Here is a 13,404-nt window from a genome sequence, read left to right on the forward strand (position 1 = left end):
CGAGCACATATAGGCTAAAATTCCCAAATACAATTAAAACTCTTAGGCTCTATTTTGGGGTGTTAGATTAGGTCGTGACCTCCAATCAATTAGCGCTACAACCTTAGCCTTGGTAACCTTATGCCATCTTAGCCTTTCATGTCGTGGCACCAAGCAACCTCATGTCGCGGTGTGACTATTTGTTTCCATAGCCTTCAAGCTTTAATGCACTTAGTCTTCACCTACACATTATCAATCTTACTCGTTCACCATCCTATACTACCTAAAGTAGCATCAAAATGATAAGAAATGACACCAAAATACAAACATTGTTGGGATATTTTCAAAATATATATAGTGTTCCAATAGTTGCAAATGAAAAGTTATTAAGTAACCAAAAGTTATACCACTTGTTTGTTAACCAATATTTATCACATTTCATAGTGATAAATCATGCCCCTTAAATTCAAAAAATTATATCACTTTATTATTAACAATGAGTCATGATTATTCAGAGAGGCACCTATTGAATAATTATGTTTATTTTTAAAAGATATGGTTACCCATTTAGATAGTTGTTTTCCTATGAAGCTTCATGAGAACTCCTACAAATAGTAGCCAAATTTCATTTACCTAACACACAAGACAAACACATCAAAAGTTTCTTTTTATTCTCCCACCATCTTTTATATTCCTACACTGTTCTATAAAGAATAAATACATAAATTGTTTAAAAATTGACATTTTTGCTATGCTCCGCTCAACACTTAGTGGGCTATTTCTGTCAGTGCAAAATGTTAGCAGTCATTGGGCCTTATTGTATCCTCGATGTGTATTTGCCAGTAACTTTTTTGCCTATCAAAATATAGGTGGGGGCAAAAAAAAAACCTTAAAGAAAGTGGCATTGATACACACCTGGAAGCCTTTATTAATTTCTCATAATTTTATTTTATCCCTACACACCAAAAAACATATCTACTAATAACCAAAAACTCAATTTAGCCCTAAAAAGAATCGGTTTTACTCAAAAGTAAGCTAAAATGAACATGAAAGTGTTGGATCTAGTGCCCTTAGTGTAGTATTTTTGTCTATGTATACTTGTATTTTTCGAACAAATTGGTTTAATAAAATATTCATTGATTACATTAATATTCATTGTATATAGTCCTCAATGGTTTTTGCCTACAAAGAAAATATTGACTCATCAATTATCTAATATTTAACTAATACTAAGCGATATTACATGATTAGATTACAATACAAAAAAGATAAATTATATTAGTAGATAATTAAACATGTCATTTATCTAACCAGAAACGAGCAGATTGATTGAAAGACTAATATGTCATCTATAAAGTTAAATTGTGGAGATACATTGTCTTGGGTATTGGAGTGAATGGCTCCTAGAAGTTAGAGACATAGATGTGACTGATTGGATTGAAAATACATCGAACATGACCCAAGTAGAATAATCTTAGATTCATTTAAGAATTTATTCACTTGTAATGTTTATAGTGTGACATACCTTAATCCTAAGTGGATGATGGGCTATGTATGCATGACTTGTATACTTCGATGTAAGTGAAAGTCTGAGTTCAAATAGATAAGGATTCAAAAACTATTATGTTGGGTATACGATTTTTCCAGCATGTAGCATCATTCCGTAATTGTGGAATTTATAGCCCAACTAAAAGGTCAATGATATTCTCTCATCGATATTACATGATAGAAGAAAAGTAAACATTGTCATGGGTCATCTGTATTTGTGATAATTGATTTAATTACTATTTTATAATAATTGAATTTTCAAGAATTTTTTCAAAAGATATTAAGGATATCTTATGAGGGTAACACACTCATGATAAGGTCATTAGACCAGCACTTATTAAGTTGCTTTCGTAATGGTATATAATAAGGTAGAGCTCAGTTACGATATTTTAGTGGAATGACTTTGTAAATAAATAAATTTATAACTAATAGATGAAAAGTCAAAACTTAATTATAAATTATTTGAGCCCTAATCATATTTCCAATCTGTAACAACCCATTTATCAGTGAAATGGGAACAGTGGTTTCAGGACCACAAATCCTATCCGAAAATAAAATTTATTTTTATTTTATTACATGGTTCATAATATGATAAAAATGTCATGTGAAAATTTTGATAATAAAATTTTATCGATTATGTACTTAATTACGAGAAGGACTAAATCGCATAAAATGAAAAAGTTGAATTCTAGTAGATACAAGGGTTAAATAGCTATGAAATTCAAAACTAGAGGTCCTTATATGGTAATTAGACCATTAAAGAAAAATATGTAGATATTTTGGTGACTCATCCATGGAAATTTAGAAAAAAGGCAAGGCTAAATTGGAAATTGAAATAATTTAATTAATTAAAAGATGATAAAAGAATTATCATCTTATTTTTTATCATCTTCAACCCCAAAATTCTATGAAAACCCTAGGAGAGAGAGAGTAAACTTTCATGGCTTAATTGGGTAAGTTTTCTTGTCCCGTTTTTAGTAATTTTGATATTTTTGAAATCGAGATAGCTTAATCTATCTATTTGGAGGATCAATTTGAAAAGTCATCAAGGTATGGAAATTAGGTCATGGATGAATATGCTCAAAATTTAAAATTTATGGTAGAAAATGAAAGGTTGTTGATAGATAAACAACTTCTACAAAGTGATTTTTGATGAAAACATGATTTAGGGACTAAAATGTAAAGTTGTGAAAATTGATGAAAAATTATGAAATTTATAGAAAATATGTGCGGTAAATTTTATGTTGAAATTTTGGTTAGGCTTGGAAGAGGGAGTAAATTGCATGAATTTCATTTTCCAAGCTTAGGGACGAAATTGGAATTTATGGAAAAGTTGGGGGTAAAACGGTAATTTTTCCTAGGATGTAAATTGAGTCCAAATGAATATGAAATGTGTGAAATTGATTATTAAAGTTATTTATATAGATCCAGGCAACACAAATTTGAGGTTAGATCGAGGAAAAGAAAATGTTTCAAATTAGTAGATTATTTACGCGAACAAGTGTCGAGGTAAGTTCGTGTAACTTAATCGAGCATGTAAATATGTTAACTTGAATGTTATGATTGTATGCAATATGATTTATATTTATGTGAATATTATATATGTGTGAAATGATTACATGTTCGGAAAAGTCAAAAAAAGGGTAAATTCTCGTTTGAATATTGAATTTTGATGGATAAATGTGATTGCCTTATAAAATGAGGTCCTACATTTGTTGCTAATGGGATTTAGCTCGGATGAGTAATCCTATTGATCTCATTATAGAAAGGATTTAGCCTGGATGGGTAATCCTGATATAATCTCTCTCGAGCATATGTTACAACTAGGATTTAACTTGGACTGGTAATCCTAATTGAGCTCTTCAGAACATACGTTACATGAAGGATTTAGCTTCGAATGGTAATCCTGTAATACGATATGTGGCTCGAGAGTGTGTTCTTTGATTAAATGTCCTAAAGGGTACTCTTGAATAAGAATTGACGGGTTATTAAATTGTACACCTTGAGTGTACTACTTGAGTATCCATCAGAATTTCAATGATTCAATGGACAAAAATCTTGGCATGATGAGAGAATTATGAGATGAAATGATAATGTCTTGAAAAAAAATATATTACATGATGAGCTCATCTATGTTTACTTGATTGATATGAAGATTTTGTGACTAACATGTTTGATTGAATGCATATGTTTAGGCAATTTTGCCAAATGGATCATGATATTGTATGCTTAGATTTAATAAACGGGATTGGTAAGTTTAGTTTCCGTTATACGAACTTCCTAAGCCTGTAATACTTACTCCGTTATATTTTCCCCTATTTTATAGTGCTCAGAAGCTTGCGAAAGTTGGAGATCACTGGAGCATCATCACATTATCCACTAGCTTATTTTGGGTATATATAGTAAAATAATTTTGGTATAATGGCATGTATAGGCTAACTTGGCCATAGATGGCTTAAATATGTGGTTTGTAATCTAGCCATTGGAATGGCCAGTAATGGTTGTTTTTGACATACTTTTAATACGATACTATGGTAGCTATATATATATGTTAAATGGTTGATCAAATTATGCCTAACATATGGAATATATCAAGGTAAGATTATAAACATGTATGCATGTAATGATATGCCATGTTGAACGATAGAGTTTGCTTAATTTGAATGCTTGAAATGATTGGTATTTGGATGTGAGTTTAAGTGCAGGTCATTGGTGTGATTTTGGGTGAGAAATGAAGCTAGAAATGGATTTATTTTGTCCACACGGGCAGACACACGGGCATGTGTCTAGACCGTGTGTGACACATGGCCTTGTACATGGGCGTGTGTTTAGGTCGTGTGTCTCCTGCACCTTAAATTTGAGAAAATAGAATGCTTAGAATTGAGCACACAGGCAGAGACACGGGTGTGTGTCTCAATTGTGTGTGCTACACGGCCTAGAACACGGGCGTTTGTCTTGGCCATGTGAAACCTGCACCTAATTTTGAAAGAATTTAATTAACCACATGGACTAACACACAGACGTGTGGCATGGCCATGTGCACAAGTCAGAGAGTTACATGGGGTCGAACACGGCCTACAGCACGGGCGTGTCACACAGGCGTGTCCTTTGGACCACACAGGCGTGTGAGCTATGTAACTTAGAAAATTTTTGTAATTTCACAAAAAATCTTAGAGTTTTCGATTAAGTCTCGACTTGATTCTAATGCTCGTAATGGACCTCGAGGGTCCATTTAAGGACGATATGAATAATCTTGGTTAATGAATAGAAATTTATGGGAATTATCTGAAAGATGTTCTGAAAGTTCTGGTAATGCTCCGTAACCCTATTCCAACGACGGATACGGATTAAAGGGTGTTACACAATCGGTCCCTCATCTAGCTTGTTGAAATAAAAAATGAATAAAAATGATAAAGAAAGAGAAATAGATTACATTAGCAAAAACTGCATTTTCTTATTAAATACATAAATGAATTGAGCATTAATTTAAGGTTTTTTGAATTATTATTTAATTCAATATAATTAAATAAATGACTCCTCAATGTCGCGACTTTGGCTTCAGTTTAAGCTTCTCTTCTCACTTTTACATCAACTAAGTACCTAAAACAAAACTCAGAGATTAAATCCCTATTCACATACACTTGCCATTTTATTCAGAAAAGTATGAAAATATAATAAAAATTAAAACTAAAATTCATTTAATGTGAAAAATTAATAAAAGATTTTATGAATTACTTAAGAATAAACTCTTTTAAGTACTGAAAAAGTTTAATTTGTTGTATTGAAATGTGACACTTCAATAATATATCTTGATGCTCCACTTTTGGTATATGTATATTGCCTTAGACACATTGTCAAGCAATTGATCGGTTTCATCGGCATGCCTAAAACATCTTGCTTTGAAACATGTGAGATTTGAGAGCTTCATCAAAAAATCCTTCAAAGTGGTAAAAAAATTTAACAAAGCTCGATTCAACAAATCATCATGGCTTTTGATTTTCATCATGGTCTAAAAAATATAATGCAAAAGAAAAAAAAAGGCATGAAGAGTGCAAGGAGATTTTGAAAGTTGTGGTTATTATTAGTGCATAAACACGTAAAGGAGCAAACCAAAATTGATTAGAATTGCTATCCCACGATCACTTTCAATCTATGATTTGTTGTGGATGAAATATTTAGCTCTAAAAATTTGTTATTTCAAAGCTTTTGAACCTGAAAATCTGTAGCGGCTACAAATGGTGCAATCAACTTTAATCAAAGTTTCAAAACCAATAAAATCTACAACATCTGCAAGTGGAAGGTGAAGGTGAATATCGATCAGTGCTGATGAAAAAGTTAATGCTTGGGCATTGCTTTATGTTTTATGGGCAAAGAAGGATGAGTTCCACATGAATGAAGAATTTTTTTTATACAATTTTGAAAATTACCCATAACCCTTCTCCAACCCTTAAATAGGAGAAACTTGCTTCAAAACTACATCTTGTTGTACTGACAATAAGACCAGGGCTAATCGAGCGAGACTCAATCGGCTAAAAGTCATGGTGCCGTTAAAAACCATGACCTTTAGCGACTTTTTTCACAAACGCCGCTAAAGAATATAAACTTTAAAAAAATTTTAATTAAATAATATTTATTTTCTATGATAAATATTTTATGTTTTATTTTTGAAATTTGAACTTTAAACTATACACAATTTTTAAAAAATCATTTATATGTAACTCAACAGAAATTATGTTCAAAGATTCATTGTCACTAAACAAAGAAAAATGATTTACACAAATAAAAGACGAGAAAATGAAGTATCTAATGAGCAAACTATTTTATAAGCAATCAGAAAGAATAGTATAGGAAATTCTTAGTATCCTACTTGAAGTAAGTATCGAAAAATATAAAGAGGAAGAGAATGAGTACGAGGAAGCATCTTTAAGTTGAACCATTCTTGATGTCAGGTTCCTTGCCTGTCTCAGGGAGAAAACACCTGCACACAACAAGGACATGATGTCCCTTTCTCCATTTGACTTAATCACCCACATTCTCTCATACCCTTTCTGCCAACAACAATTGTTCAAGTTCTTCTCTTCTTCTCTCCAATTCCTGCATATAAATGTCCATGAGAGTATTGTATTTGATGAGAAAATTAGTTCACAGCTGTGATACTTTCACAATATTGGCCTGAAATACCCTACAAATCAATACCATATTGCAAAATCTCCTATATTCTTATCATGTTAAGGTGTTTATTGATAAATTTCTTAAGAGAAATGTTAACCAATACCGTGTAATTAATGCATCACTTTTTTCTTGAATTCAGTTAAAGTAAGCAATGTATTAAATGTTAGAAAATATCCTTAAAATGAACTGTTCAAGACTTCTGAAAGGTTGTGGGTTCAATATCTTAACAACAATCACTTGTAACGCACGACAAGAATGGGTTCTTACAGTTCATTTGTTAACTTAAGAACACTTGATTATAATGTGGTAGGAGAGGTTTGAATATAAAAACGAAGCATTCAGAGTATGACTAGACCTCCAATTTATCAAACAAAAGAATATATAAATAAGATATCATCAAGGCAAGATGTAGACCAAAAGGCCAGCTTTGAGCAACTCTCATAGCTTACCTCCAGATCTTGAATTGCTTGTTCCCTTGTAATTTCCTTTTGCTGGCGAGAACGTTTGAGAAAGCCAATGCATAAGATTCCCTGAGAAATTATTATCAGTACAATCAAGGAGTAAACATAAACTCAACTCAAAATCACAGTTCTGAAGCCTTTGCTCAATTCCACCCCAAACTATATTTTATCAAGACATGAAAGTGAATGACAAACCTCAAACATCTCACTCTTTATTTTTCTTGAAGTAATCATATCCAACATCACATTAGACACATTTTCATATTTTTCCCTGGCAAGTTCAAATTTTCCCTCTTTGAAGAGTCGGTTACCCTGCAGACAAATGGTTAAATATTCAAATTAATAGTCTTACAGCACAACAAAACAAAAGACTAAACAACTAATGTGCATCACCACAACAGCTTGCAAGCATACACATAGAGACTGGTCTAATAACTTTTTTCGGATTGATGTCTTAGTTAATTTTCAATCTAAACCGTTTCAAACAATATTAGCTAAAATAATTTTTTTATTATTGTATTAATGAAAAAATCTTACCATTTTTAAGATAAGTTGGATTTGAAATCATAATTTTTTATTTCTAAAAAATGTACACTCAACAGGATAAATGCAAACCGACAGGCATGGGTCATTCCAAGAAATGAAAATTTACATTTTATTCCTTTTAAAAATTAGGCCCTCCAATTGAAAAAATAATTACTCAATTTTTTAAAATAAAATAAAATCATAAATTAATACATGAAATTCTTTTTTATATCATCTGGAAATGAGAGTCAAATAGATTCCATCACCCATCTAGTTATAAAAACCTTTTAACATTTATAAACTCCACAAAAATGATTCTTTATTTAATTCCCTAAATTACCTGTCCTCGCCTGGGTTGATAACAGTATCGTCGATGAACCTTTGGATTACATTCATGAATTTTTTCACCATTTTCTCTCTGGCTTGTAAGCAATTCAAGAACCCGAAAAGGTAATTGGTTTTCCAACAAGAACTGATCCAAGTACACAAATGTTAGCAAATCATTTTTAATAAACATTTTACCATCATCATCATCATTACCGTAACGCATGTAAACTGCTTGTAAAATTGCGCAGCCGTCAAGTAAGAACATCCAAGCCAGTTCCTTGTTATCGTCGCTATACTTCTCTAATTCCTGTGTACCATCATTATCTAGATATCCATCCTCAAACTCTCCTTTTATTCATTGATTATCACAACACATTACATATACTCAAAAACATTTTCAAACCCCAGTTCATACCCAGATCAAGGAAAACTATAAACAGATCTAAAAACATTCAATCTATAAACACAACCAATCAGATCAAAGAAAAATCTCAATACAGCAACAATTTTTTTTCTCAATCCCATATTATATAAGCTAACAAAGATTACTCTTAACACCATAAATAGATCCAATCAGCAGGTTATTAGTAAATAATAATGAACACTATTAATAGCAAAAATAATGAAGAAAAATACTTTTACTTGTTAACGAAAATAATGTAACGTGAAACCCAAATCTGTTAACTACAAAATTGCAGGAAAAGAGAAAACAACCTAATATTTCGGTTAATTTGGTTGGTTTTCATTAACGAAACAAAATTAACCTTCAACATTTTTTCAATGGATAATTCTACATATCCAACCAAAATATCAGAACAAATCAAAATCTAGAAGCACAATACAATGAAGATATAAATCACCATCAGATGTTAAATTAACACATATAAAAGTTCAAAACAAATAAAATGAAGGTATAAAAACTTAACAGGACTAATCCTAACTAATAACCAAAATAACATTCAAATATCAAATTTTCTTAAAATCTCTTCTGTTAACCAAACTGAATTTTTTTATGGTTAACCAACAAACCGAATTTGGTCAGTTAATTTAGCTAAAAATAAAAGAATATTAGCAACAAATTATAAATTGAATTTCAGGACCATGTCAAATTTTCCTAGAAAACTTCTAGTCAATAAAAATTTTGAGAAAGCAGTCCAAAAACTCCAACATTCAAATAAACTACATATACGAGAACAATATACCACAACTTGATATTTGTAGTGTCACCTTTAATAATAGACTAGTATGAATATAAGAATAAGTTAAAATACACAAGATACTGCAAAATATACGAGATGAGCACACAAAGCTGATTACTACTGACCACATAAATTGCAGATAAACTTCCTTTCCTGATCAATGAACTTCATGAAAGGATTTATGTAACCTTTGCAACGGGAACATCGAACAGGACCAGTTTCCCCAAAATCCACAACCTATAGTAAGAAATATTAAAAATATGATAAGCAGATCAAATTACAAAATGACTTAATTCATGGAATTCACGAATGTTAAAATCAGACATGAGTTTAAAACTTTGCCTTCGGGAGGATGTTTAAAACCGGAATCCACAATAGATCGAAGCAGCTCCGGTTTAAGCAGAAAGTCTTTGAATCCCGAACTGTGAATTCCAACATACCCCCTACACCACATAAAAAAGAAATGAAACAAATTAAAATCAAATTGCTTTACACTAAAACTAGCAGATTATATTAGGACATTGTTTTCTTAAAAATATGTATAAATTAAAATGACTAACTTCATAGCAGAATCAGCAGCCTTAGTGAATAGTCTGACCATATTTGTGTGCTGAACACAACGAAATTGCAAACATCACTATCATAATCCTCATACATGCATTTGACTATCCACATTCTACACTTTCTCTATACAGAATCAAACACTTTAACCCAATCAATATTCGATAAAACAAAATAAAAAATTTGTGATACTGAGATTTACATGCTCATTACATTGGTACCTTTAAATGCTTCATTGGCTTGGTTTTTGATTTCTTCAGCTTGTGAGGGGTTAGAACCTTCATTTTACATACCGACCATAACCTTTTTATCAACTTGTTTAAATCAAGATAAAATGTTAGTGAAAAGCTTATTTTCTTCTCACAAACCTCTGCATCATCCACAACATTAAACAAACAACACATTAGCAAGACGACAATGCTTGATGCAGAAATTTCAAATCTAAAATATCATCAAAATTTTAATTAAAAAAATAACATGCACATACAACTGGAAAAAAAAAAGAAGCTAATACAACTTAAAGAAATTATTCATATCTTCTATACTAGGATATTCAAAATTTCATATTCAAAGACAGAAATTTCAAGCATAAGTGAACAATCAAAAGCAAAATAGAAATAAAAGTTGGGAATACCTTCAGGGATTGTGAGAAGAGGCTGAGAAGAGAAATCACAAAGGCAAGGTGGGCAAGTGTTGGAAGTGTAGCTGAAGGCTACTAACCCTTCCATGAAATGCCAATACAAAGGTGGACCCACTATGTAGCCGAATAAACAGAGGCCCAATAGACACAACCCCACCTTCAACGCCGCTGTCTGGTTCACTGCCATCTCTTCTATCCCAGAGTCTAACTGGAAACCAAATCAAGACTGAAGTAATTTGATGCAGTAGTCGGCAAAATGTCAAATCCTAACCATGCATTTTGATTCAATACAAAATGCTAATGTCAAGCGAGGGAAAGGAGAGCAAAGACGTGAATAGCATCTACAAAAGACGAACTAAACTATTAGTCGCCTTACTGAGACCATAGTGTTAACTAGGGTTGTAAATGAATAACGCGTTTGATTAACGGTTCACTTATGTTCGTTTATAACTTAAATCGCATAATTATCAAAACTTATAACATAAAAGAGATCAAACCTTAACTAAATCAAACAAACTAATCGAAGGAACAAGCAATTAAAACCGCCATTGAAATTAATAAGAACTGCAAATCAATTACTGAAACTAAAGCACCAAAGATAAAAAAAATTAAAAATAAAGAGAAATCCATAATAATTTTATATACTTACACGAAATTGAAGACGAAGATAAACAAGAAATTAAATAATTTATATTAGAATAAAAAGAATTAAAATTTGAATATAGATTTAAAAATTTATTTTTCAAAAGGAAATAAAATGAAGAAAGGGAAGAGCGTACAGATTTGCGGTGTAGAGAATCAGCGAGGGCGAAATCCCGAACAGCCACTCACCAGATCCTCATCATCTTTCTTCTTTTGGTCCTCAGCCGTACAGATCTTGGAAGAATCCGAAGCAGCTGCAGGACGGCTTCAGCATATGAGATCGAAAGACATGATTCCCTCCCCCCCTCCCGATAGAAGCAAAAGGAAGAGGCTAGGGTTTTAATTGAATGTTGAAAAGGAAATTGGAACAGTCAAATTGCACACCGCGTCTCTTCCGTTGGTTGAGATTAAAGGTGGGTAGGCATGAAATCTTCAAGAGAGAAAATTTATGAGAAGGGGATTTTGATCGATGAAACGAAAGGGAATAGAATCAGGGTTTTTAGCAGCACAAAACTGGGGATATAGGGGAGGGGGTGAAAATAAAACGACGCGATTTAGATGGAAAGTGTATCTCAACTTTTTGCGGCGTTTTCATAAAAAATGCCACTATAACTCAATTTTTTGTGGTGTTTTTTTCCAAAAAAGGCCACTATTGTTTAATTTTATTTTCTTCATTTTAATATTTTTTTCTATTTTTTTCTTTTAAAATTTTTATACTGAGATTATCATTTTTTAGAATTTTTATTTTTTTAAATTTTGAATATTGATCTTTTTAACTGAAATATGGACTAAAATATTAAATATTAAAATTTTAAGTTTTTAATTTTTAAATTTTTAATTTTTAAATTTTTAAATTTTTTGAAGATTTTATCATTTTTAAACTAACATATAAAATACAAAATGAAACTTTAATAGAAATAAAATGGAATCGATGAATTAAAAAAAATACAAAATGACAAAGCAATACAAGTATTATTCTTTTAAGTATAAATACATCAATATATTGAATATTGAATATATAAATATAAAATGATGTTATATCAATAATTGTGTTAATAATTTACAAGAACTGGATCAAATTAAAGTTCATGCATGTATACAATTGCACACTGAACCATTGTTCATGTATGCTTTTGGGATTTAACCCATTTTGATATATTTTTAAAAAAAATAATAATTTATATTTATCTTATTTAGATTTATATTATAAAAAAAATCCAAGATACACAAGTAGTTCACCATATTTACCCCTAAACACTAAAAATTAAATCCCAAATCCTAAACCATAAACCCTAAATCCTAGACCATGAACATATATATATACTTAATATCCATATGAAATTTATTTTTTAGATTTTAGGGTTTATGATTTAAGAGTTTATGATTTATGGTTTATAGTTTAGGGTTTGGGATTTATGATCTATAGTTTATGAGTTTATGATTTGAGATTTAGGGTCTAGTGTTTAAAGAGTTATTGATCAGTGTTTTTAGTTTTAGGGGTTTATGATTAGAGATTAGTTTTAAGGCTTGGGGTTTAGTGGTTGGAGTTTTAAGAGTTTATGATTTGAGATTTAGGGTCTAGTGTTTAAAGAGTTATTGATCAGTGTTTTTAGTTTTAGGGGTTTATGATTAGAGATTTAGGGTCTGAGGGCTAAAATGTTGTTGATTTAAGGGGTTAGGGGTTAGGGTTTAGAAAAAGCCATAACATTGATTTTAATAGCTTTGTAACTTAATTAAATGAAAACTTCTAATTAAATAGTTTGGTTATCAAAGTGTAACTTTTCATAATTAAGTAACTAAAATGAAATTAACTTTCCCATAGCTAAGTGAATGGTGTAGTTAATTTATATTGTTTATAAAGTCAGTTTTAGATATGATCAAAATAAAATTGAATTCAAAATAAAAATAAGACCTTATTTAATTTGTTATAATTTGGTCCTATCCAAATAGATAATTACCTATCCAATATAAATTTGTTACTTTTTTTTATTTATATTTCAATAAATAATTTGTTATAATTTTAAAATATGAAAATTAATATTATCTCTTTTATAATTATATAAGAGATTATTTAATATATAAATCAAAAAACACTAATTAATCTAAACCCTAAACCTCAATCTATAACGGCGTTTTTCTAAAAGCACCGCTAAAACCTCGATCTATAGCAGTGTTTTTCCAAAAGCGCCGCTAAAAACTAAGCAATAGCAGCGTTTTTCCAAAAGTACCGCTAAAACCTCGATATATAGCGGTTTCCAAAAGCGCTGCTAAAAACTGAGCAATAGCGGCATTTTTGGAAAAACGCCGCTAAAACCTCGAGCTATAACGGCGTTTTTCAAAAGCGTCGATA

General features: G+C 30.9%; 1 protein-coding gene across 18 annotated transcripts; it reads right to left on the reverse strand.

The window, feature by feature from the left end:
• Positions 1-6,322: 6,322 nt before the first annotated feature.
• On the reverse strand, positions 6,323-11,633 carry LOC107891240 (uncharacterized). Of its 18 annotated transcripts, none has more exons than XM_041081530.1 (9): positions 11,192-11,633; positions 10,407-10,620; positions 9,994-10,142; positions 9,772-9,898; positions 9,554-9,654; positions 8,026-9,448; positions 7,356-7,472; positions 7,149-7,229; positions 6,323-6,621 (listed from the first exon to the last, which is right to left on the reverse strand). In XM_041081530.1, the coding sequence occupies exons 6-9, from the start codon at positions 8,275-8,277 to the stop codon at positions 6,565-6,567; spliced, it is 507 nt and encodes a 168-aa protein (XP_040937464.1). In that variant the 5' UTR covers positions 8,278-9,448; positions 9,554-9,654; positions 9,772-9,898; positions 9,994-10,142; positions 10,407-10,620; positions 11,192-11,633; the 3' UTR covers positions 6,323-6,564. The 18 variants fall into 18 exon arrangements, with proteins under 18 accessions (XP_040937464.1, XP_040937469.1, XP_040937471.1 ...); XM_041081535.1 differs by having other exon boundaries at positions 9,772-9,821; positions 9,994-10,086; positions 10,407-10,753; XM_041081537.1 differs by having other exon boundaries at positions 9,994-10,086; positions 10,407-10,753.
• Positions 11,634-13,404: the final 1,771 nt, after the last annotated feature.

Source organism: Gossypium hirsutum, chromosome A11, assembly GCF_007990345.1.
Source record: "Gossypium hirsutum isolate 1008001.06 chromosome A11, Gossypium_hirsutum_v2.1, whole genome shotgun sequence".
Lineage (NCBI taxonomy): Eukaryota > Viridiplantae > Streptophyta > Magnoliopsida > Malvales > Malvaceae > Gossypium > Gossypium hirsutum.